Here is a 24,861-nt window from a genome sequence, read left to right as displayed (position 1 = left end):
TTTCCAGACAGTACAAACTTTTCACATAACCAGAAAAAAGTTTTGTTGCAATTTTTAATTTTTAAAAATAAAAAATAAAAGGGGGTGTGCTAGTTTGTATATATTACGTCCCCCAGAAAAAGCCATATTCTTTAATGCAATCTTGTGAAGGCAGTCGTATTAGTGTGGCTTAAGTTGAAATCTATTGGTTCAGTATTTCCATGGAGGTGTGGCCACTCCATTCAGCGTGGGCCTTGATTAGTTTACTAGAGCCATATACAAGCTCAGACATAAGGAACCCATGGCAGTAGGTGACAGACATTTTGAGGACGGCCGTTGGAAGCTGATGCAGACATTTTGGAGAACGCCATTTTGAAACGCAACCTGGGAGCAAGTAGATGCCAGCCACGTGCCTTCCCAGCCAACAGAGGTTTTCTGCGTGCCAATGGCCTTTCTCCAGTGGAGGTACCCTTTGTTGATGGACACTTTATGGCCTTAAGACTGTAACTGTGTAACCAAATAAACCCCCTTTTATAAAAGCCAATCTATTTCTGGTGTTTTGCATTCCGGCAGCATTAACAAACCAGAACAGGGGGTAAATTGTCTAAAGAGTTAACAAAAAAGGAATAGGTAATAAATTCTCAATAATAATAATCAGTAATTAAGCTCTGCACAGCACTTTATAGATTAAGAACTATACCCACACTACCTTATTATTATTATAACTTTTATAGGGAATTGAGGAACCATCTATTCTCCAGGTTTATTTCTGGGAAAACTATGTCTTGTGAAAATTATCTTAAAATTTCAAAACAGCTAAACAACCGAACTTACCAAAAAGCAAAAATTAGACATTTTGCTCCTACAACAGTTTTGACTTTGAGAAAGTACTACTTAAAAGCAGAAAATACAAAAGCCTTGACACATAACTTTTAAAGCATAAGAACACAAATGGACTACTTACTGCCATTGTTTGCCTTGTCAATTTAACCAGTACTGTAACTAGGGATCCTACTGTGATATTGTTGCTATCTTCATCATCCAATACTAAAGATGAAAGAAAAAATAGAATTAAAAAATAAAAATCAAATTTTAAGTCAATGCAAATAGCAAAACTCAATCTACCCAAATAAGTTTGGTAATTCAGTAGCTCAAGCATCCTATATTTTAAACTTACTCAATAGAAAATAATTAATTGACTGTACTACTCTGTATAAGGCTCTCCAGTAGAGGCCTACAACAAATTGATTTATTTAATCCTTTTAAAATAAACTCTAGGAAGTATTTTTTTTTTTAACATCATTTTATTGAGATATATTCACATACCACGCACTCATACAAAACAAATTGTACTTTCGATTGTTTACAGTACCATTACATAGTTGTACATTCATCACCTAAATCAATCCCTGACACCTTCATTAGCACACACACAAAAATAACAAGAATAATAATTAGAGTGAAAAAGAGCAATTGAAGTAAAAAAGAACACTGGGTACCTTTGTCTGTTTGTTTCCTTCCCCTACTTTTCTACACATCCATCCATAAACTAGACAAAGTGGAGTTTGGTCCTTATGGCTTTCCCAATCCCATAGTCACCCCTCATAAGCTACATTTTTATACAACTGTCTACGAGATTCATGGGTTCTGGGTTGTAGTTTAATAGTTTCAGGTATCCACCACCAGCTACCCCAATTCTTTAGAACCTAAAAAAGGTTGTCTAAAGTGTGCATAAGAGTGCCCACCAGAGTGATCTCTCGGCTTGTTTTGGAATCTCTCTGCCACTGAAGCTTATTTCATTTAGGAAGTATTATTATTATTTCCAGTTTACAAAAGTAAAGATACTGAGGTCTGAAAATAAAGTAAAATGCCCAAGGTCACATAATAATTACTTTGGCACTGCCAAGTTTCAAACCCAGGTCTTTTAAAACAAAGAATAACGTGAGGCCCACCATACTGCTGCGCTCTCTCATCGAGACATAAAAATAAGGTTCTGCTACTCTTCAAATTGCACAAAGCTTATATTCACAAGGTTTTACCTATATGATCAATGCCTCATTGTCAGAATAAAATTATAATATCTGGTATTGTAACCCTCATCAAAGAGACTATTCTTTAAAAGCAAGAACTTCAATATATTATCTTTAAACACACCTAAAAAGCATAGTTTTTGCAATATATTATACCAAATACAACAAATGTTTTTGCAATTATTTAAAATTTTTTAAACATTTGCCACATACACCCTTCAAAAAGGTCTAATAAAATTAATAAACTTTCAAATGTATTTCCTATTCAAATGTAGTAATTTTTTTCTCAAGATTTTTTCTATCTGTAAGAGTTTTTCTTCAGTATGTATTTTGCTCACAGGCTTTTCTAAGTTTATGTTTTTTTGCTGTTGTTGTTTGTCTTTTTGATTTTTAACACAGATTTAGATTAGCACAGTTTGTTCTAGCCTTTATTAACACTCCACCATTTGCAAGAGAATGGCTTCTGACAATCTTTAACTACCATCTCTTGTTCCTGGCTTAAGGTGCAGCAGCTGAGCACCAACAAAGGATGTATTATCACTTCTTTACCCTGGAAGCCCCCATTATCTCAAATCAAATCTATGCTACGTATTCATTAGCACTGCAAAGTATGTATGGGCATATGCACTGCATGTGAAATAACAGCTCTATCAATGTCTTCCCACCATTTGACCCTTTAAAATGAAGAAAAAGTCTACAGTAGATTCTCTATAGCCTTTAGCAATGTGGGGAAAGAGATCTCCAGCACTGTATCATGCAGATGCCCCTTTCCTGCTTCTCTAATTCTTCTCCTCCTCCTCCATTAGCTGTATCATTCATATTACACATTTAGTCAGCACTGTAAAAATATAAAATAAACTGCTCTGAATTAGATGCTATGGAATACAACAGATGGCAAGGTTTTCTAGTGAGAATAAATGCTCTTACCATTTACTTCTTTTAAGAAAATCTCTTGACATTCGTTTTTCTAAGATGCATGTTTCACAACCCTTGATTATATCAAAGGATATCTCTACATCTCATACTAGACTTTTATTTGAAGAGGGAGCATCTGATTAAACCAGTATGATCCTAAATACTTTTATATTAATGTTTATAAAGTTTGAAAACTCATGGACCCACAGGAAACCTCAACCATCTCCCTACCCAAACTGTTCAACTCTTTACTACATGTATCCTACAAATTGAAAACAGAATGCACTGTTTGCCTTCCTTTCCCAAATACCCCTGTCTTTGGGTGTCATTTACCCCCTCTCAATCTTCATTGGAATGCAAACTCAGTAAGGCAGAGGCTTTGTTTTACTCACCACTGCTTCCCCAGAACAGTGCCGGGCATTCAATCAATACTCTTTGAATGACCAAATGGTACAATGTCTATGCCATTCACGTGAGGCTTAGCATATGTTTCCTTATTTTTTAATCCTATGGTTATGTCCTATTTCCTCAACTAGACTATAAGCTTTTAAAGACAGAAAGCATTCCTAAGGTATTTTTCTATTCTTGGTACCCACAAGGATGTTCTCACAACAGTAATTTATTGAATGTTAGTAGCTCTGGACAATGCCAAAAATAAAGGAATGGAACAGATCATCTCTAATTCTGTCACCATTCTAAAATACAATCATTTAGCTATTAAAATGAGAGCTCAAAGGGTAAATATATATAAAAAGAAATCTCTTTTTTTACCCCTCAAAGAAGGCATAAAAATACAGGATGAGATGAGAAAAACACATGATATGTAGCAGAAAAGAGGGTAATTTTCAAGGCTCAGTTAACAAAGTTGGGTTTCTCCAAATTTGATTTTAGAACTACACCACTATTTCTTTCACATTAATAATACATATATTTCAAACATCTCTCATTCTTTCATTACATCTGGAAAACCTTTTCATTTTTCTGAAAAGTTAAGAAATTCCTGAAAGCTGAATGACAAAATAGAAAGCCTTCAAACATAAGCCCATTATGAGTATAATAAAAGTAGACCTATATTAGTGTTCTCAAGACGTATTTTCCAGCATAGTAAATCTGACAGGTATAAACCTATAGTTTTGCGAAGTCTAATGCAAGTTAGTTATTAAGTAAAGTGTTTTGACAATCTTGAGCCAAATAAATGTGAATCAGTGTTTCAAAAGGGAAGCAATAATCAAAAGAGAAACCTCTCGCTTACCCTGTGATTTTATGTCCATAGTTACATATGGAAAACTCCCAAGGACAGCCATAACTTCTTCGTATTTTTCATCTTCAAGGAAGTGCAGTAAATTGTGACGATCTGATTCTTTCAAACTCACCAAATCCTGGATGGTTTTAATTTTATACTGAATAAAAAAGAGAAAATAAATCTTTTCAGAAAAGGAAAATTCTTAGCATGTTGACTAAAACAAAATTCAGCAACCCTCTGAGAAAAACGTTAACATTATATACATTTCAAAGCAGAAAATACAATTATATAGCATCTCATGGCCTTTTTCTCCAAGGAAGTTTAAATTAAGAATTATTTTTTAATTATAAAGTTAATACAGACTTTTTTTTTAATTAGAAAAAACCTAAAGTTAAAGAAAAAAAATGACATTTGTATAGAATCCTGAATCAACCAAAGAACTACTGCCATTTGGAATTTCAAATATTTTTTAATCATACATAGATTTCCTTTATATACTTCTTGTGGTAAACTGAATCAGGTACCCCAAGAAAAGACATGTCAATCTTAATCTGTGTTTCTGTGGGGAGACAGAGGTTTTTTGAAGATGTTAATAAAGAAGGGGTGGCCAAATTAAATCAGGTGGGTCTTAATCCATATCACTGCAAGTCTTAAAAGAGATGAAATTCAGACACAATCAGACAAAGCCACAGAAGGAAACCAAAGACAATCACCATGTGACGGGAGGCAGGGTACAACCCAAGGAAATCCAAGGACTTCAGAAAGCCAGCATAAAATGCTCCAGGCTTCTGGGAGAAATCATGGACTTGCCAATGTCTTGATTTTTGAACTTCTAGCCTTCCAAACTGTGAGCCAATAAATGTTGTTTAAGCCAACCATTCTGTGAGATCTGTCATAGCATCCTGGCAAACTTATTTTACTACATATGCAATTTTTATACTGCTTTTCCCACTTATTGTTTGCTGTATTGCTCTGTGAAAACATTTTTAGTCACTGCCTGGCCACTGCCTAGTTGCCCCCAACCCTGACCTATTCTGCTGCTTTATGCTACAGCCACATGAGACTACTTAGTTTCCCAAATAGGCTACAGTCTCTTCTCTCCAATAATTAGTAGAGGCTGCTTCTATGTGTCAAGAAGGCACATCTTCTTTGTTCTTCATGCCACTATTTCCTACTTCAAAACTTAATTAAGTACTACCTACCATTCTACGAAGACTGAGTTAGATAGTGTTCTACCATTCCTGACTTTTTGCTCTCCTTTTTTTTATTTTTTGCTTGTATGTTTTTTAAGGGGTTTTATTTGGAACAATGGTTAAATTTTAATCAAATGCTTGTTTGACAACTAATAACATTCATATGGTTTCCCTTATTTCACCCATAACACTCTTCATTAATAGCTTTCTTAAAGCACTAAACCATCTTTGCATTGCTGAAGTAAACCCCAAAGTTGAGAATTCCTTTACTAAAAAGTGAGGAGCTTTTTATTTTTTTTTTCTGTGTTCTGGAGCAATTTATGTAGCATAAGACAGTCATCTGGAAAATCTGGTTCTTAACTTTTTCAAAATCTTCAATTAGAAATTCTGTAATATTTCTATGTCACATTGTACCAATTTTGATACTGTTTTTTTTCCCCTGGCCCAAGTCACTGAGTTCTCCATTATTACAATTGTACACAGTGATCACATTTATAAAAAATCTAGTTTTGTTGTAACTTTCTAATTGCATTTTTTCTTGATTCCATTTACTAGAAGTTTACTGAATTCAGATTTTTAAAACCATCTCTTAAACTAATCCTTCTATTTTCTAATTCAATTTTTCTGCTGTTTATCCTTTATACTATTGTCAAGATTTCCTTAGTACTCTTTTGCCTTTATAAGACATTAAAGTTGAATACTGTTTACCTTATTTTCAATTTTAATAAAAAAAATGTTTAAGAGAGTATGAATTTATCTCCAAGTACAGTTGCATCTTCAAAGTCCTACTACGCAACATTCTCATTTTTGTTATTTCCTAAATATAGCTGTTATTGCAGAAATCTCCAACTTAACTGAATGGTTATTTAGGACTCTTAATTAACTTCCAGATGTTCAGTGTTAGTTATTTAACTCTTTCACAGACAGAGATTAGATAATGAAGCATGTAAAATTCCAAAAATCCAATGTCTATCTCCCGCCCACTTGGTCCATTATACACAAACTAATGTTTAAAATCTCCTACCAGGATTGTAATTTCATTCAATTTCTTCTTGTATTTCCTCAAGTTTTTCATTTATATGTATTTCTGCCATACCTGAAGGTCCACTATCATGTCTTCACTATTACTAGCATTTTTTAAATAAAAATTATATCTGTTTACTGAAGGCTTAAATTTTTTTCTTCATACTCAACCAAGTGACCTTTGTTCAACCTTTAAGCCAAGAATGAAATGACTGGAAAGTACACAGTGCATTTTTACTCAGCACATTTATTCTCGGCTACATTATACAAATAACAAATATTTGCTAAAATATTTGCTAACATGCATTAACTCCCCAAACAGTCAAATTGCGTAGAGTGGTAAAATATTACAAAAGAGCTACCTAATCAAGAAAATGTTAAGAGAAATAACTGAGAGAATGTTTTAGAATGTTTAAGACATTCCAAATCTAAGAAACTCATAGGAACCATTTGTAGAAAAGTTTTCATTCATGTTACCTTTAAGTAACATGACAAACTGCTGAAAATTGACATCATAGGAGCAAAGAGATACCTTTTTATGATTAGAAACCCGTCTAAGATTGTCCTCTTCAATATGAGGGAGCTGCAGAAGGGGAGATTTAAACTGCTGAAGGCCTTGAACAGCCATCTGGGAAAGCTTCATGCAGTTTTCTAGGGATGCCAAAGTTGGAGCACGAAACTCCCTTTCTTAGAAAGAAGAGGGAAAAAAGAAAAAACAAGGGTGGACTTTTTACATGTTCAGGAGTACATGATTCGTCACAAAAATAAGATTCATGCTAACAGCCTTACCAACCTCAGATTTCAAAATCCCAGTACTCATTTGAACTAGATATGATACTAAAAATATACAAACATGGTCAAATACACATTATCCAGCAACATCTATTGATTTAATAGAAAAATTCTTTGTTATCACTTCAGATAACAGTAAAATATTAGATATTATCAGTACTGAGACTATACTCAAACCTTGTCAAGAACTGACATTATTCATAACAACAAACCACAACTACCACCTTCTTTACTAAGGGTATGTATCCCTTTCCATTACTGACCACAAATCCTCTCACTATTTTCCTTTTGGATAAAAAGCACCATATTGTTAGGTAAATCATCATTATATCAGTTAAAGAATTAAAACTCACTGTTAAAATACAGAATAATCTAACTCCAAAAATATTCAGAGGAAGGAAACGTATTGTTTTAAGGCTTTGCAAAGCAAACGACCAAAAAGAAAAAAAACAAAATTCAAAACCACTGTGAACTGTGACAAAGACCTTACATAACAGAAAATACAGGAAAGAAATCAAAGAAACATAAGCAAATTGGGAAAGCTGATAGAACTGACAGTTGCAAGTACAGAGAGTATCCATAAATCTTGGAACTATGAAGTCTAACCTGCATATGCCTGCAAGAAAAAGAACATATTTAATTACGTTCCCTCCTCACCTTCACGACTCCGGGCCATTATTATCAGTTGGCAGATTACGTTAACCATTTCTTGAAGTAGGGCAGGGCACTTTTTTAGCATAAATTGCTGATCTGCAAAATAAAAAATCTGAAACAAATCATCCTGCTTTTATAGTTAAAGCATCTTTAAGATTAATTTAAGTTGTCCCACAAATATTTCACATGCTCTCAAAGTTTTACAGATTATAAGAAAGAGTTTCTTCTCAGCATCATGTCAAATAGCAGTCAGAAAACTCTAGCTTGGATTTGATGTTTCAAAGACAAATTTTTAGTATTATGGTGTTGGACTTAGTAGTTCAACATCCTGCCTTAAAGTCTTAATTTTGCTGTATTTGAGAACTTTATGACTTTTCTTCCTGTGCAGTTAAGTTTCTATAATTATAATTAAGGATAGAGGACAAAAACAGTGCACCATGCAGCCCCTCTTAGGGCAGTGGGATGGTCCCACAGGAGGCTAAGTATAGGGGTTGCCATAGGATCCTGCAACCCCATTATTAGGTATATACTTGGAAGAACTGAAAGTAGGGACACGAATAGACAGAGATTTGCACACTGGTGTTTATGGCAGCATTATTCCCCATTGATGTGGACCTAAGGAGACATCAAGTGATGAAAAGAAGGGTAAAACTGTGGTGTATACATATGACAGAATACTGTGCTGTGTGGCTGCAGAAAGGAATGAAGTCATGAGACATGCAACTAGGTGAATGAACCTTGAAGACATTATGTTGAGTGAAATAAGCCAGAAGCAAAAGGACAAATATTGTATGGTATCACTAACATAAACTAACTATAATGAACAAAATTTGAGAACCGAATTTGAGAGCATAGGTTAACAGAAGACAGAAAGTGGGCAGCGATTGGGCAATCAATGATTAAGGAATACAGAATATCCAATAGAGGCTCACTGTAAAGGTTTCTAGATTGTAAGCTCTCACAGCAGTCACATTTATTCCTGAGTTTTAACTGTTATTTCTAAATTCTGAGATGCTGTGCTCTTCCAGAACCTGGTAGTTCTCTAGAACTTTAGGTATCTGTGTGACACCTGAGGCTCAGAGTTAACGAGTTCTGCAGCTCTGAAAGTCAGCACTACTCCATATAGCAACTATTAAAGAAGCTGAAAAAGAGATGAGACTTTAACTAGAGATATGAATGAAGAAGACCTGGTTAGGACTAAGATAATCAGAATTCAGGATAAAGGATGATACTGGATTCTAAAATTCCAACTTCTATATGAGACGAAAGGAAGAAATGTTTATTTTGACCAAAATTTTAATTTTCTGTAGTATACTATCTAATTAACCTCTCTGGTCAGTGTATTGAAACAACCTAATTACATGAAACCTAGAATAGGGAAGGAGATGATGTTACTCTATACAGGTTAATGTAACACCCTGATATATTTCTAAGTATTTTGGGCAGAAAATAAAAAAGTATTTGCGAAGTCCCCTTGAGGGACTAGAGTAAAAAACGTGGAACTATTAAACTTCCCCACTTGCGGAATTCCTGATATTCTCTCAAGCACTAGGAATTCCCAATTTAATAAGCCAAGCCCTCGATCCTGAGGCTTGCCTTTATGAAATTTATTTCTGCAATGGCGAAGCTAAGCCTACTTATAATTATGCCTAAGAGTCATCCCCAGAGAACCTCTTCTGTTGCTCAGATGTGGCCTCTCTCTCTCTAAACCAACTCTGCAAATAAACTCCCTACCCTCCCGTTACATGAGACATGACTCCCAGGGGTATAAGTCTCCCTGGCAATGTGGGACATGACTCCTAGGGATGAGCATGGCCCTGGCATTGTGGGATTGAGAATGCCTTCTTGACCAAAAGGGGGAAAATAAATGAAACAAAATAAAGATTCAGTGGCTAAGAGATTTCAAATAGAGTCAAGAGGTCATTCTGGAGGTTACTCCAATGAAAGCTTCAACCAGGTACAAAAATTGCCACAGTATGCCAAGCCCCACATAGGAAAACCACAGTATTCCTAAAAACCCTGAAGAATACCCTAGATGCTATCTAAGACTCTATAAATTTATAACTTAGTAAGTTTATTTTTATCAGAAACTTAAGGCCTTCCAGATTGTTTCTATGCCTGATAAGCCCTGAAACCTAGGTACCAGTCTCTCCAAGAACATCAACCAGTTCTATCCTATAAGACAGACACCCCTTTCCAACACAAAAAACCCAAAATGATCACTGTCCAGATATCCCTGAAGATTGAGCGAATGACCAAATGAGAGGGAAGAGGTGTAACTGAGAAATTAGGATTTGACAAATGATTATGACCACTGACTCATTATACAGATATTTCTTTTTAGTTTCTAGTGTATCAGAATAGCTAGAAGGAAATACTTGAAATTGCTGAACTGTAATCCAGTAGACTTGATCTTTGATAATGATTGTATAACTATATAGCTTTTATCATGTGACCATGTGATTGTAAAAACCCTGTGACTGACACTCCCTTTGTTCAGTGTATGCGTAGATGAGTAATAAAATAAAGACATGCATGGGAAAAAAAAACTCTGTGCCATGAGGTCTAATTAAATCTGCTGCTTTGGCCCCATTAAAACTGTGTACATATTAGAATCACAAATACCTTCTTCAAGTGTCTCAGGAATCTTCATTCTGGCAAGATGAGACAGTAAAAGAACTCTGGCCTTCAAGCTGTATGGGCAAGTAAGTGGAGGCTCATTCTTCTTTAAATTAATGCTGCCAATTTCTCTGATTAGCTAAAATAAATAAAATAATTATCAAAATAATATACTTTAGCAAGTCATTAGGCTTTAGTACTTAAATGTTCATCAAGGAATTCGGGAGACAGGCCTAACCTGTGGTATTAGAATATTATCTGTTGGTCTGCTTGTAGCATCTTTATTATACTGAGGATCAAATTCAGAGGCTCCAGCCAAAACCATGATGAGACCTAAGAAAATAAAAGAAATATGAAGGTAAATAAATAAATGTACTCATTTACTAATTTCCCCTCCAACGATACCTCATTAATCCCAAAGTGGGGCCCTTTCCAATCATGTGCAATGCTAAAAATCATTTAAACTCTATTACTGACAAGTATTAATTTCTCCCATAGAAGAAGAAATGGCTCACTGTTTAAAATGTACACATTACCTATCTCAACTGAACAGAAATACAGTAAGGCAATATTTATACATTACTACAACTCAATGTATTACTATCACTTAAAATAGCATCTGTTTCTAGACCTAAGTATATGTTCCACAGAAACTTTCTATAGAGCATTAGTATACTGTGTAATGTTAACTGTTATATGACAAAGGGGGGCACTAAGGGTAAATAAGGTTAGGGTTAAAACGAGTTGCAGGTTCTTTGCTGCATGTCTTCTCAAAGCCTCCAATAACTAAAATACATTGTGATTTCCAGAAAATTTTATCTCGGAACCCCAAATGGTTTGTGGGAATAGTGTCCCACGAAATACATGTGATTCACATCTACATGTATCAACTTTACTCTTGTTAGTCTATATAAGCTATTTAAGACCTGGCACTATAGTCATCAATCTCACTTTACCACAGGAAATACATATAATATACTCAAGCTTTTTCACTTCCTAGCTAAATGACCTTGGGCAATATTCTTCACCTCTCTCTGTGCCTCAGTCTCCTCCTAAGTACCTACCTGACAGGGCTATTGTGAGGATTAAACTAGCTAATATATGTAAAAACCTTAAAAGAATTACTGACATACAAGTAAGCACAGTATGTATGTGAGCTACTACAATTGTCCCTAAGATAGCAATATAAAGTGCCAAAGTTAAAGTAACCAAGGATATGTAACCAAATCCACCAGCTAAAGATGCTTTTCTGACAGAATTAATTTTATAAGACTATGTACCATTCTCAGAAATGAATCAGAAATCAAGTATGATGCAAAAAATAAAACATTATAAACATGAACCATTTTCATAAGAAATTCCTATGTTAATATTTCAATCCAGCACCATCTCAAGATGATGTGTACATAAGAGAGAGTAACAGTCCCTCATTCCTCAGAAATAAAAGATCTGTTCACATATAGTCATATTATTCTTAACAGTTCTCTTTCATTTTCAAGAAAATTAATAAAATTGGTAAAAACAAAACAAAACAAAACACTATTACAACAACAATGGCAAATTCAAAATACAGAAAATTCTATTCAGGTTTGGAACAAAAATTCATTCTCCAGTGAGGCATAATATAAACTTTCATCTTTTTTTTTGTAAGGAAGGAAAGGAGGGTGTGTCCACTCTTTCTGCAGAGCAGTCACTCTGAAAAGCAACAATATATATCCCAGGATTAAATTTTACAAAGTTAGCTTTATGGGATCAAAGAAGGTATTAATGATGGTATTTTTAAAATGACATTCTGAACTAAGGCTTTCAGAATGAAATATTCTGGCAATTTTCTTTCAACATACTCAAGACATACCACAATTAAGACAGTTTAATGTAGTGGCTTAGTGCTCAGGAACCAGATTGCTTGGGTTTAATCATGGCTCTGCAACTGTGTATCCTGGGGCAGGTCAGTAACTTTTCTATGCCTCCTCAAAAAAATGTGCTTTAAAACACTTACTCATGGGGGCACTGTGAAGATTAAATAATTTAATATATGCATAGTCCCTAGCAGTGCTTGGCACACAACAAATATTTCAAGAAATGTTAGCTAGCATTATTGCAAAATTAGCACACATGAAGCTTTACCATAAAATTTCTGATAATATATACATACAATTGAGTAAATGGTAATAGCAGAAATACAGGTCAAGAAATGTGATAAAGGGATATTAGCATTTTCTTTCAGCTTCTTTAGTTATAAGAACTGAGTATCTACAAAACAGTAAAATGGAATTTCTCCAATACAGAGTTAAGGAATAGATATAAACTCCATACAAAGTTTTCAGAAAATAATCTTACAGTAGTCATAGCTACTTGCGTTTACTTACGTTTCATATCCATATTTCGAGTTTTATATACAAAGTATGTATAAATCTGTGTTGTGCGTATTAGAATCTGGTCTCCACTATAGCGTATTGAGCGATACCACCAAGAGCCCTAAAGCACAAAATAAAATTAAACAAGAATGAAGCATGAAAACATTAAAAATGTTAAATTTGATTCAGAACATTTTTACAATCAAATTTTCCCAATATTCTTAAACAAATAAAAATACCTGCGCTTTAAGAACAAATGACACTTTGTTACATATTTTGAACAATTTTTTAGCAAATATTTTTACTGACTGAAGCCTAAACACCCACCTAAATCATTACACAAAAATCATTAACACATTTAAGTTTCAGCTAGAAATAATTAGAAGACAATCTAGAAATAAAACAATTAATTGTTATAAGCAATAAACTGGTTCCTGACAAATATCAACAAATATTTGATGAAGAAGTATAAGAGCAAATTTTACAGTTGACAGAATGCTTTCATTCACATTATTTCACATGATTAGGTCCTCAAACAACAACTCAATGAAGAAGGCAAGACAGGTTAATTATTAGCCTCACTATGCAACTCAGAGGAATTATGGCATCAGAAGAGACACCACAATTCAAAAATAGAACAAATGGTAAAAATCAAGAGATAAACTCGATGATATCTCCATATCATGGTACCAGACAGCTGTTGTAAAAAAATGAGGTTGCTCTGTATATTGTGTCCTTAGCATATTAAGCAAAATAAGCCACAGAACAATATGTATAGCTTGATCATATTAAAGTTTTTAAAAATTAGGGATATACATAAATACAAAAAAGATTTAAAAGAGAAAACACCAAATTTAGCAGTGATTATCTCTGAGAGAAATGGAACTGAGGGAGGTGTTAAAAGACTTTCATTTTAGACTTTAATATATCATCTGTATTATCTCAATAGTGTATAGCTTTTGGATTAAGAAGATATACTTTGACATACAAGTCATGTCACTTTTAGAAGACCTTTAAAGTATAGCTGAATTTAAGATCTTAAATCTGAGGATCAATAGATTAAATTCTAGTACAAACTATAATTTTAAAGGGAGACTCTAAAACAGTCAACAATTCTCTCTCCCAAAAACGTTAATAAGAGCTAGAACCTACCACGACAACTGGAAGGATAACCATAAATGCCAACCCATATACAAGTAAAACCTATAATTGAAAAGAGAAAAAAATTATGGCTTTCATCAGGTAAATTATAACACTTACTTTGAACACTTATTTTGAGGCTTACAATGCAGGAGGCACTGTTAAAAGCCCTGTTCGTGTATTATCTCATTTAATCTTTAATCTCAAACTCTGAGGAAGGAACTATCATTATTCTACTTTTGAAGACAGGAAACCTATAACACATGTAGGTTACATAGCTTGTGCTAGTCATACAGCTAATAAGCAGCGGGGCCAGGATTTGAAACCAGGCATTCTAGCTTTAGAGTCAAGCTCTTTTTCACTATAATAAATTACTTTTTATTTGCTAATACTGACACTCTGTAGATAACACCAGAAAAACACAGTTTTATAAATTATATTTCCCTTCCAGTCAGGTACTTATATATCCATACCCTGCAAGGAGTTAGTGCCTTAGAAATAAATGACATAAGAAACTGCTGGCTAAACTGGTTCCTCTCTTAAAGATCAAGGGGCCACTTCATAATGTTCTGTTTGCTAGTACTTTTTTTCAACTGACCTCAGACTTTTCTCCTACAACTTGACCCCAAATCTGGTAGCTAACTAACTTCCAACTTCTCTCTTATTCCTACAGAGTAACCCTTAAGATGATAAATATGCAGCAACTATCTACCTCTGAAAATAACCAATTTTAATCTCCTATAAAAAATAACATTTAATAGCCATTTTCCAAAACAAATTATAGTCAAAGCATGTGGATCTTTTTTTTTATATGCTTCAACGATAGTTCCTAGGTTGTCACTTTCAAGCCAAACTGAAATAAGGAAATCATCTATTCCTGAAAAATAGGTGAAGATAATTCCTGATGTTTTAAAGCAGCCAACAGAACTCTGATATCCTTCTGCATCCTGAAGTACCATATGGAATATATACTATTTAATCTAGCATACAGTATATTAATTTAGTCTAGATAAAGGTGTATGGTAGGATAATTTGAATTTTGATACTCCTTAGGAAAAATGCAGATACAATAAAAAACAGTAATTTCCCAAACCAAGGTTAGGACCCAATCTGAAACTACTTCCAAAATAGAAGAAACCACCATCACTTTAAGATTTTAAAGCTACTTTTAGAAAACATTGCCTGAAACCAGCAGCCTAATAATAGGAACCAATTCCCATCTGTTTTCACAAAAACAGTTTTCACAATACATAATTAAATTAAAACAACATACCAGTATTTTTGTGATAATAGCTATCCTTACATTACCAAGACACAAAGTATATTAAAAAAAAAAAAAATACTGTGTCAAACACATTGCAACGTGTCTTATTTAAATGCACTCACCAAAATTGAATTTTTCTGGTCAACTATCCAAGCTGGCAAGGCAATTCCAAAGCTTGTGGCTGAAACAGAAAGAATATCATAGTTTTTGAGGAGTTTCCACTTTCAGTTTTACCTATCTATATCCAAAACTTTTGATACTCGCACCCCCTCAAGAAAGATTCAAGAAAGATTACCTTATTATGACGCCAATTGCACAAAAGTTAAGGGATATGGTTAATATCTCAAACTTTTTAAGAAGGGAAAAAAACCTTAGCTATTTAAGTATACTAATTCCTTCTTTCCTAGAAAACCTGAAATTCTTTTATGTGTCCTGAATTTATGTAACACTGAATATATGAGAAAAAATTTTAAGTCATTGAAGAAAAACAGATTTTCTCACCAAATTATTATCTACTGAAAAGGATGAATAATGATTACTCTTCTCTATGAATCAATCTCAATCTTAGTTCTAACTTTCAAACCAATCTCTACAAAAAAAGTAAAATTTAAAGGGAACTCAATTTATGTATCTGTTTACCTCCTCATGGTTGTAACTTTCCAATTCATAAACTAAGAAAATCAAAATATTCCTTTCAATCTAATTAACATTTTCATAACGTATACCACACCACCAGTATTTTTTTTAATCATCATTTATCACACCTTGAGGACCATCTGGATTTCCAAATTCTTCCCAATTTTTCCGAGACTCTTCATCAGTTAAACTAGCATCAAAAGAACAAAGTTTCAAAATTAGAATGATAAATATGAAAAATATGTACTCATATATACAAACTAACCAACTAACTCATGTGTTAAAACATATTAATTTTAGGAGACCAAGAAAAGCCTCTTTGAAATCAGACAAAAGGGGGAGGAAAGCAAGGAATCTTCATTAACAGAAAATGTTGACTATTGAGCCTTGACACAAATTCCTGATTGGCCAATGGGTTCTCAAATTTAGACAGTTTAAGCTGTAAGATGAAATTTTAAAGACCACTATATTTTCTGAGTAGGAGGGGGAAGGGTAGGGAGTCTCTAGGATTTTTATTTTTTTCTTTATTCTCTTGTGTATTTTCCAGATTTTCTTCAATTGGCAAGTATAACACTTTAAAAATACATGTTTTTCAAAATATAAACCGAATATATAATAGTAGCGCTCTCCAAAACACTGGCACTACATTGCAAAGAAACAAATCAATGTATCACCAGTAAAACACCACTGCTGTGGAACGGGTCATTTGTAGCAGACTTGGATCATAATTTTCTCTTAAGACAACTGCCAGGAGGACTAGGAAAATACATGCTAAAGTGACAGCTTCCTAATCCAGGCAATATGAAATGCGTAGTGATTTTTAAATACTTAAATGTAAATGTAACTGCTGACCTGAGCAACGGCTCAAGGCACAGAGTCAGAGTGGTTTTATTCCAGGTACCAGTGTAGATGTTAAAAAGCATTATAAAAAAAATTCAATTCCTTCCTCTTAACTTTACAATGTAGCTCAGGAGAAACGAAAACACACACAAAAAATGACCACTAATAAAGACATTCTTGCAGGCCAATTGGCAAAAGATTATGCTTATTTTCAAATCTAATTTTAGCCATTATTTCTATTTCCCAGAACTTATGCACTTAAGATGCAACACATTTTCTATTCAACAAAGCTCCAAGTTGAGAGAGGCAAGGCAGAAATACCAACTTGATTAAACAGGAAAAAGTACCCAAATTAGTTTTAGTGATTTGAAAATACTTTTAAGTATTTGGTCATTTATAAGAACAAGTGCCTTGACATCTTTAGTCCTTACTAACTATATCTCCACTTAAACTACCTGACCCAAGACCACAGTGAAATACAGGAGCCAATGAAAAGCTTTACCAGCAAGGTTGCAAGTTACTAAGAAGTGATGCTAAGATTTCTTTTCTGCTAAGGGAGGGATGTTTCTCAAAAAATTTTTACTAGATCTCACTGTTCAATTGTCTACCCAACCCAAACTTCTATTGTTTTTCTCAATATTCCGTTTTCTAATCAGATCCTTTTCCCCAAAAATAATTATCTGTGCCCTTCTGCCTTTCCATTGATGACAGCACAACAAACTGCTGTTTTCTACACAATGCCTTCAGACTTTGCAAAATAAAACACAGCTCATATCAAAGAAGCAGTTTTGATTTGCAGTGTGCATGCACATACCTAGTTACAATTGTATTAAGCCTACTCGTAAAAATGCTGTGTGACAGACACCATGTTGGATTCTCAGCCTAATCAAAAAAATCAAGTTTTTCTAAAATATAAGAAAGCAAATGATTATTTGCTACCTATTGTTGCTTCAGTATATCATTCCTGAGACTTCAGTACTTAAGAACTATGCGATTTTAGTATAATACATACATAACAAGCTTGAACAAGACCAATGATACTAACATAATTTTTTTAAAGTGGAATTACTGAGAAGTTGCCTGAACGTGATTACACCTCTTAGCTTTGGGAGGAGGGAGATGGTAGTCATAGATCCTATTAAGAATATACTGAAATCTATGGCCCCTCTGCCCTGGAAAAAATAAACATTTACATATACACATAAACTCTGCATACAATTTCAAGGACTCCAGATTACAAATCCTGATCCAAGAGAATGCTTTCATTAAATTTTAAGTGTGTAATTCTGAATTGGCCGCATAGAGTTAAGTTACATACTCATGCACAGGAACACAATAAAACACACTTCTTAAATTAAACTATGTTGACGAAAACACCTATGCTACCCACTTCGAATAACGTAGCTTAAGCTAAGTTTCACACCTAAAAACCAGATTCCGACTGTATCCAGAAGAATAACCCAGAGATTGAACAGTTAGTCCAACTGCTCATAAATAACTAAACCTCGTTTGCCTTAAGTTAGAATCTGGTATGAAGAAATAGGAATTCCCCAGTTGGTTTATTATATGGGCAAATAAGGGAAGAGAAAATTTCCTGAATAACAAAGATCCTAATAAACACTTTGCAGATCAAAGCCTATAACTGCATTTCAAAAATTGCTTGACAACAAATCCCAAAGTAATTTGGGTGGAGAATAAAAATATATACGCAGGGCCCCCCTGAGGAGCCGGGGGAAAATGCGGAAGCATTGGACTTCCTCACCTGGACTGTTGCTGATGTCCTCACAAACACTGAGGACTGACAGCTTGGTATGCCGAGCCCTCTATCTTGGGGCCTGCCCATATTAAGCTCATTACTGAAAAGAAGAGGCTAAACCTGCTTATAATTGTGTCTCAGAGTCTCCCCCTGAGTGCATCTTTGTTGCTCAGATGTGTCCCTCTCTCTCTAGCTGAGCCACCTCAGCAGGTGAGCTCACTGCCCTCCCCCCTACGTGGGACCTGACTCCCAGGGGTAGAAATCTCCCTGGCAACACAGGAAATAACTCCCAGGGATGAGTCTGAACCCAGCATCGAGGGATTGAGAACACCTTCTTGACCAAAAGAGGGATGTGAGATGAAACAAAGTGAAACTTTGGTGGCCGAGAGATTCCAAATGGAGTCGAGAGGTCACTCTGATAGGCTTTCTTATTCACTATATAGACAATTGTTTTTAGGTTTTAATGTATTAGAATAGCTAGAAGTAAATACCTGAAACTATCAAACTGCAACCCAGTAGCCTTGACTCTTGAAGACGAGTGTGTAACAATGTAGCGTACAAGGGGGTGACAGTGTGATTGTGAAAACTTTGTGGATCGCATTCCCTTGATCCAGTGTATGGATGGATTAGTAGAAAAATGGGGACAAAAACTAAATGAAAAATAGGGTGGGATGGGGGGGATGATTTGGGTGTTCTTTTTTACTTTTTTTTTTATTCTTATTCTGATTCTTTCTGGTGTAAGGAAAATGTAAAAAAATAGATTGGGGAGATGAATATATAAGATGGTACTGTGAACAGTTGATTGTACACCATGGATGACTGCATGGTATGTGAATATATCTCAATAAAACTGAATTTAATTTAAAAAAATTGCTCTGAGTAATACTTAAGGCTGCTATTTATATATATGATAGCAATGTCAATTCAATTATTCAGAGCTTATAATTAGTAAAAGATACAACTCTAACTATACTTGTACAGAATACAAGATCTCAAGTTCTAAGTCCCATAATCATTTTACTTCTTTGTTTGACTGATAGACCATCAATTAACTTAAGACATTTAAATACAAAATATTCTATAACTTGATCATGTAACAGAATTAAAACCAAAGGCCTTATTCTTCTGCATTTTTGAAAACAGTGAGTGACCATACATCATCAAGAGTCTTATTTCCTACAATCTGAGAACAAAACCATGAATCAGAAAATGTTATAATACCTGAAGACTGAGGGGGAAAAAACCCTATACCCAAGGCACAAAAATTAAAGCTACCAATTAAATAATCTTGGCTGTCTGACTTCATCTGTAAATCTTCAGGTCTTCTTAAATTACCTGAAGACAGCAAGTAAAGCACAGTAATACTTGTATAAAGAGAATAAATCCTTGAAGCAGACACACTGACAAAAGAGGGAAGACACCAACCGAAAGACAGCAATCTGGAAGACATTTGTTGTGCAGAAAATGTAGTACACTCTTCAGAAGTTCCTGAGGGCATTACTTTACAGAATGATAAAGTATATTTATCATTCATATAGATAACCAGCAGTCCAGAAAAAGGAGGGGGGAGTGTAGAAGGGATACAGTCAATATGCTTTATTAAGCACAAAAATGAGCAAGACAGTATTTCCCAAACTTCTCATTCACATGCCACTTTCACAGTTTGCTATTATATCCGAGTATCCTATTATTTACTTAGTATTTTTTAAATTAGCACACAAAATACACATCATTAAGTAATCAGAAACAACTTTATGTACTTTTCTCTTTACTTCAGCATCCACGCTGTGTGGGGATATCATGAGTCCTGAGAATGCAGCTAATTTTTATCTCTTCTAATACTAAACCCAAGAAATATCTACTATTTTATATACTGTATTCTATTTCTGAAAAAGTGTGCATAAAATGTTCCCCAAAGTTTATAATTGCACACATATGTATATGCATATAATATGTGTGTGACTAAGATCTGTATTTTGACAATAAAAATACAAGTATGTCTACATTCTAAGCCAACAAAGGAAAAAAAGGTTTGTGAGTTCTGAAAAGATTGTTGAAGAAAGTTTCTAAGCATTAAAAAAATGGAGAACTTAAAAATCCACAATATTTCAACAAGTACAGCAATTAACAACAAAGTAACTAGGAATAACCTAGCATAAAGAAATTCTGAAAAGCGAGAAAAGCAAAAATTAAACTTGTCTTTAAATAGTTTAAATGAGACAGGCTATACTGCTAAAACAGGAGAAATAGAGATACCTTAATAAAAAGCCTAGAAATGAAAACAAGGTTAACTCTCTTCTAATCAGGATGCTTAGAATATGGCTCAATTGAGACTATAACTCAATTAACATATCATGTAACTGTTTAATTTAACTGAGTTCACATATCAAAAGCACTTCCGTAAATGCCAACTCTAAGTTACTTTAAATTAAGTTTTTATTAAACTGCCACTTTAGGGCTCCCAGGTAGTTCCATAAATGACAGGCTCAACATATGAGATCAGCATTTGATGAAAATGTGTAACAACAATTTTACTATTTTATTAAAATAGAAAACTATCTTTACCACTCCTAAATATGTGTAATAAGTCCTATAATACTTACGCTGCATAAGCTTTTGCTATCCTCATGAACATAACTTCATCACCTCCTTTATCTGGATGGTACTTAAGTGACAGCAAACGATACTGTTTCTTAATTTCTGCAACAGTTGCCCCCTAAAAGGAAAACTTTGCCTTAGTAAAAATAAGCACAATGCTGTAACAAAATAATTCATTTTATTTTGAACTTAAAATATGAACTATTATTTTAAAAAAGAAGAAATGAGAAGTTTTCTTCCCATACATTTTGTCCCATAAATTTCATCCTATGTTTTTAAATAAAAATATATTTTATCCCACATATTTATTTTATTGACCACCTACTATGTGCCAAGAACCACTTACTGAGGATTTGACAGTGAAACCACATAATGGCACATTTACATAAAACAAAATGCTGAAATTTAAATATTAAAGAATGATCAAAATAAATTAAGTCTGCTTGATAAAGCCTTCCAACCAAAGGTCAACTTCCTTTATAAGGAATAATCTGAGGAATACCTGGTTTCATCTGCTTGTCATTATTAAGTAAACACTGAATAATTTTACCTTAATAATTGTTTCCTAACTAGACTTAATCTCTATTAATAAAGTTTTCATATTGATTTTTATGAAATTAAATTGCTAAGATTTTATCTTTTAATTGCATTTAATTTCCAAGGTTTCAATTTTAGAAAATTTCTCTTGATGACCAAGGTCATCCCAATAAGAAAAATTAGACGATATACAAACCTCTCTTCTACAAAGCAGAAACTACAAAACAAACACACTCCTTACTATGTATTATATGACTCTCTGGATCAAGCACCTACTGAACAGAGACTAGAAGTAAAAGATTAGAGGGTTTGGGAAAAAGAAAAAAATGGAAAGCACACTGATTCAGCTTAGCCACTTCTTAGAAGTTATGGGACCCCAGACAAGTCAAAAAGTTTCCAGGCCTCATTTTCACTATCTTAAAAAAAGACTAGATGATCTCTACCTTTCTTTTTTTTTTTTTAATTCAATTTTATTGAGAAATATTCACATACCATGCAGTCATACAAAGCATACATTCAGTTGTTCACAGTACCATTATATAGTTGTGCGTTCATCACCAAAATTAATTTTTGAACATTTTCATTACCACACACACAAAAATAATAAGAATAAAACTTAAAGTGGAAAAGAACAATCAAAGTAAAAAAGAACACTGGGTGGGTGCCTTTTTTTTTTGCCCCCATTTTTCTACTCATCCAATACTGGTCAAAGGGAGAGTGGTCCCTATGGCTTTCCCAATCACACTGTCACCCCTCATAAGCTACATTTTTATACAATCGTCTTCAAGATTCAAGGGTTCTGGGTTGTAGTTTGATAGTTTCATCTTCCTTTCATTTTTTATAACACTCTACTCATATACATAAAAGACTAATTTTCTATTAGGACCCATCAATCAAGCTAAATCAAGAGATCACTTAAGGGGTATACATTTGGGGTTAACCTGAACTTGTATGCCACCGACCTCCACACCAGTTCTTCAGAAGACCCAAGAAAGACTTAACACACTGCCCAAGTATAAACCAACACAAGATCATAAGATTTTTTACCATACAACTAATATAAATGAACCCCCTGCCCTCCCCTCCCCATTGTATTTTTAACTTTGCATTAAAGCAGTCTTGGAGGTGGCTTTTTTAAAAATTTGCTCACTAACTTATCTCATTTCCAAATATTCTTACATTTAAGCAAGTACAAACTAATCTTTAATACCCTAATAGGATAGCAATCAACATCTCTATCTTGACACACACACACACACACACACAAACAAAGAAAAATGAATTAGACATCTTACTGTAATAAAAAATGTTAATGAGCACAGTCTGATTTCTTAAGGCATGATCCAATTTCTTTTTGGATGTAGACCTATAGTATTTTCATGGGATCACTAAATTAACGTGTATTAAATAGAAATACTACTCACAGGATCCAAATTTAATACTTCATAAGGATTGTATTCTTGATATTCTCGGTCTGTTTTGGAAACTTTGTACGCAAGGAATAAAAACAATGCCCATCCTGCAAGCAGAACTATCTTCCTGTTTAAGAAAAAGATAAATGACGTATAAATAAAGACATGTATATGATGTTCCTTTAAGAGTATAAAGACATTATGGCAAGATCAAGGCATAAAACAATCTAAAGTAGTTCCATATCACTATGCTACTCATTTACAAACTCATATTCTATAGTCACTGGGTTATAAATGCCTCTTACAGCAAGGACAGTATCTTTTTCACTTCTGAATTCTCCAGAATCTAGTACAACACCTTTCATGTAATAGATTCTCTCAGTTAACTATTTGCATGGTTTTAAGTTTAGAGGTTAAATCAACTTATTAACCTATTGGACCCATTAAATTAGCTAAAATATATAAATACTAAGTATTCAGTAAACCATTTTATGTAAAAAAAGAATTGCTCTTGACCTAGCAATTCCACTTTTAGTAGAAACCCTTAGAAAAATAATTGGTCAATTATGCAAAGATGAATAAATAGCTGCACCTATAAAACTTTGGAAACAACAAATTACAGGGGACTAATTAAATAAACCCATGACACAGCCACACAATGGAACTCTATAATCAATATAGGCACAGAAAAGATGTGATCAGGTTAAAAAAGCATAAAATCAACATACAATTTTTAAAAACTAATTCCCCCCCCCTCCAATATGCTGTTTTTACCGTAAAAATATTTAAAAGAGTAATTTTAACAGGTGTTGGAGAGCTAAAGAAAAAAAAATAACTCCCATACACTCTACACTCTGAAGGAGTATCTGGCAATGAAGTATCAAGACCTCTAAAGAAGTACATACCCTTTTATCTCTCAATCCACCCCACTTCAAGAAATTTAGAAGGAAATAAGCTAGAATAAAGTGTATAAAGTGTAAAAGGAAGGTTACAGTTGTAAATTATAGCAAAACACAAATAAACGAATGAACGAATTCAAACAAACATCTTAAATATCCATCAATAAACGACCACAAATAAATTTAACAGTGCATCCATACAGTGAAATAATACATACTTACTAAAAGTAATATTTGCTGTAGATGATTGCTTTGTATCGTTAAATGAAAAAAGAACATTTTCAAAGCTATATGTATATTACAATTCTACTTTTATAAATATAAAAGTATACTATAAAGAAAAGTTTGGAAGGTAATCATCTTAATAATAGTTGTCTTTAGGTACTGAAACTGAATGATTTTTACTTTTTTATATCCTTGGTATAACCAAAATTTGTTACACTGAGCAGGAATTGTTAGAGACATAAAATGAATCATAGTAGGCCTAATCAAACAAAATTGGAGTGACCTATTTTCAAAGACAAAGAAAACTTTCCATGTGTCTGAGCTCTTTTGGTAACAATCTAATGTAGCTTAAATTAGCTCATTTGGAATAAGCCTCTAGGGATCCAGTTCCAACCTACCTGCTTACCTTTATTGCTCCAATTTTTCAAGCAAAACAACTCCCCTTCTCCCTTTTCACACCACCATGCTTTTTTTTTTTTTTTCTCTCATGGATCTCTCCACCTAGAATTCTCCTGCCCCATCTCTGCCTGTTCAAACTCTATTCAACCTTCAAGATACGACTCAAATGATTTATCCTCCAAGAAGCATCCTTACCCCTTGTCAAGATGACCACCAGGGAGATTGTTACAGCCACAAAGAAGCACAACCCATAACTATTTCCCTCTGACTCACTGTAAGCTTCCTGAGAGCATGAACAGGATCTTACTCAGTTTTGATTAATCCCAGAGGAGCTCAAACACAATTTGGCA

At 33.9% G+C, this 24,861-nt stretch overlaps 1 protein-coding gene across 1 annotated transcript in view; it reads right to left on the bottom strand.

The window, feature by feature from the left end:
- The window catches only part of SEC63 (SEC63 homolog, protein translocation regulator), a 96,128-nt gene that overhangs the window by 25,233 nt on the left and 46,034 nt on the right, over positions 1 to 24,861 (bottom strand). Inside the window, exons 3-14 of the mRNA XM_037842746.1 lie at positions 23,001 to 23,115; positions 21,045 to 21,157; positions 15,974 to 16,035; positions 15,332 to 15,390; positions 13,958 to 14,008; positions 12,818 to 12,926; positions 10,687 to 10,781; positions 10,455 to 10,587; positions 7,833 to 7,925; positions 6,916 to 7,070; positions 4,177 to 4,324; positions 944 to 1,026 (exon numbers count right to left, since the gene is read on the bottom strand). Coding sequence (XP_037698674.1) covers positions 944 to 1,026; positions 4,177 to 4,324; positions 6,916 to 7,070; positions 7,833 to 7,925; positions 10,455 to 10,587; positions 10,687 to 10,781; positions 12,818 to 12,926; positions 13,958 to 14,008; positions 15,332 to 15,390; positions 15,974 to 16,035; positions 21,045 to 21,157; positions 23,001 to 23,115 — 1,216 coding nt within the window. The remainder of the gene's footprint in view (positions 1 to 943; positions 1,027 to 4,176; positions 4,325 to 6,915; positions 7,071 to 7,832; positions 7,926 to 10,454; positions 10,588 to 10,686; positions 10,782 to 12,817; positions 12,927 to 13,957; positions 14,009 to 15,331; positions 15,391 to 15,973; positions 16,036 to 21,044; positions 21,158 to 23,000; positions 23,116 to 24,861) is intronic.

Source organism: Choloepus didactylus, chromosome 7 (genome assembly GCF_015220235.1).
Source record: "Choloepus didactylus isolate mChoDid1 chromosome 7, mChoDid1.pri, whole genome shotgun sequence".
Classification (NCBI taxonomy): domain Eukaryota; kingdom Metazoa; phylum Chordata; class Mammalia; order Pilosa; family Megalonychidae; genus Choloepus; species Choloepus didactylus.
The sequence above is the reverse complement of the archived record's forward strand: the minus strand, read 5'-3'. Positions and strand labels throughout refer to the sequence as shown.